The sequence below is a fragment of the Tupaia chinensis genome, unplaced genomic scaffold (genome assembly GCF_000334495.1).
Source record: "Tupaia chinensis unplaced genomic scaffold, TupChi_1.0 Scaffold000182_1, whole genome shotgun sequence".
Classification (NCBI taxonomy): domain Eukaryota; kingdom Metazoa; phylum Chordata; class Mammalia; order Scandentia; family Tupaiidae; genus Tupaia; species Tupaia belangeri.
Window position 1 is genome coordinate 2,337,197 of NW_006159657.1, and position 1,382 is coordinate 2,338,578.

Genomic DNA, 1,382 nt, shown 5'->3' on the forward strand with positions numbered 1-1,382 from the left:
ATTCTGCACAGCAGAAAAATAAAGCCAGAGACCCTCCCCCAACCCCTGGTTTGTGCAAAGATACTGGGTATATGTAAACATGAAGAGGTAGGAGGTGCGAGTTCAGGTCCTGGCCCCAGATACAGTTAAGTTAAGCTGCTACAACGACCGGGGGGGAACCCAGAGGGAGCACCGGGAGGGGTCCCCCAATAGAGGCTGGCGGGGGGGGCCCCCCAAAGGGCGGCGCCGCCCCCTCCCCCAGCCGAGAGCGGCCCCCACACCCGCTCCCTCCAACCCAAGTGGGGAGGGTACCCATATAGTTCCAGGCAAATAATAATAATTAATAATAGGCAATAATAAGGCGACCCAGTTAATGCTGCGTGCACGACGGGCCGGTCAGATCTGGAAGGGGAAGGAGCTCAGGTAATCGCGGAGGACGGGGTTGAGAGGGATGCGCGTCAGGTTCTCGCGGCCCACGGTGGCCACGATGCGCTGGCGGCACAGCTCCTGCAGCGGCCGCACTCGGCGCTGGCGCAGCGGGGCGCCCAGCATGCGGCGTGGCGCCGCCACGTAGTGCTCCAGCAGCTCGAAGAGGCAGTCGAAGCTCTCGCGGCTGCCGTCCAGGTGGAAGCGGCCGGCCTGGAAGTGCACGCGGATGCTCGTGGGGCCCGAGGCCATCTTCACACTGAGGGCGAAGAAGCAGTTCCTCTGGCGGCTGTCGCGCACCAGGAAGGTGCCCACGGGCTCGGCACGCAACCGCTCGTGCGCCCCGTGCACGCTCAGAGGTCCCCAGTAGAAGCCGCAGGCATCGAGGAGCGCGCTGGTGCGCGTGATGCGCCGGTAGTCGGCGTGCGAGCGGAACGTGCGGAAGTGCGTGTCACCGGGGGCCGGGGCCGGGGCCGCCGGGCAGGGCCGAAGGCGCGCCGGGGCCGCGGGCGCAGAGGAGTTAGAGGAGGAGGAGGAGGAGGAAGACTCCGGGCGCCGTCGGGGCTCTGCTGCCGTGGAGATTGCATTGTCGGCTGCCACCTGGTTGTGTGCTACCATCCTACACGAGGGGCCAGCCGGAGGGGTGGGCCATAGCGTCCGGGGGTGCGCTGACGGGGGGAGACAGAGGCAGTGAGCTTGACTCGGCTGGGCAGGTGAGGGGCCGCGAGGCAACTTGGGAAGGGTGATGCTCCAGGCTCTCCGACCCTAAGGGACGAGGGCGGAGCACCAAGTCCGTGAGCCCCCTTGAGGTTCAGTGCGCTCATCTAGCAAACGGGCTTTGCCGCCCGTAGAGCCCTTCTCGGCGGGCACAGCCTCGGTGAAGGTGGAGTGGAGCCTCCGGGCAGCATTGAAAGGGGGGCGTGGAGAGAGGTGCGGGAGAGAAGCCTGCCCGGACTCCAGCCGTCCCCGCCTTGGCT

General features: G+C 66.5%; 1 protein-coding gene across 1 annotated transcript; it reads right to left on the reverse strand.

Annotated features, from left to right (window-relative positions):
* Positions 1–230: 230 nt before the first annotated feature.
* On the reverse strand, positions 231–1,374 carry SOCS1 (suppressor of cytokine signaling 1). Its single transcript, XM_006146524.3, has one exon. The coding sequence runs from the start codon at positions 1,021–1,023 to the stop codon at positions 376–378; it is 648 nt and encodes a 215-aa protein (XP_006146586.1). The 5' UTR covers positions 1,024–1,374; the 3' UTR covers positions 231–375.
* Positions 1,375–1,382: the final 8 nt, after the last annotated feature.

What these genes read in the sequence shown, in the direction of transcription:
- SOCS1 (XM_006146524.3), bottom strand. Translation starts at nt 1,023, where the DNA reads ATGGTAGCACACAACCAGGTGGCAGCCGACAATGCAATCTCCACGGCA.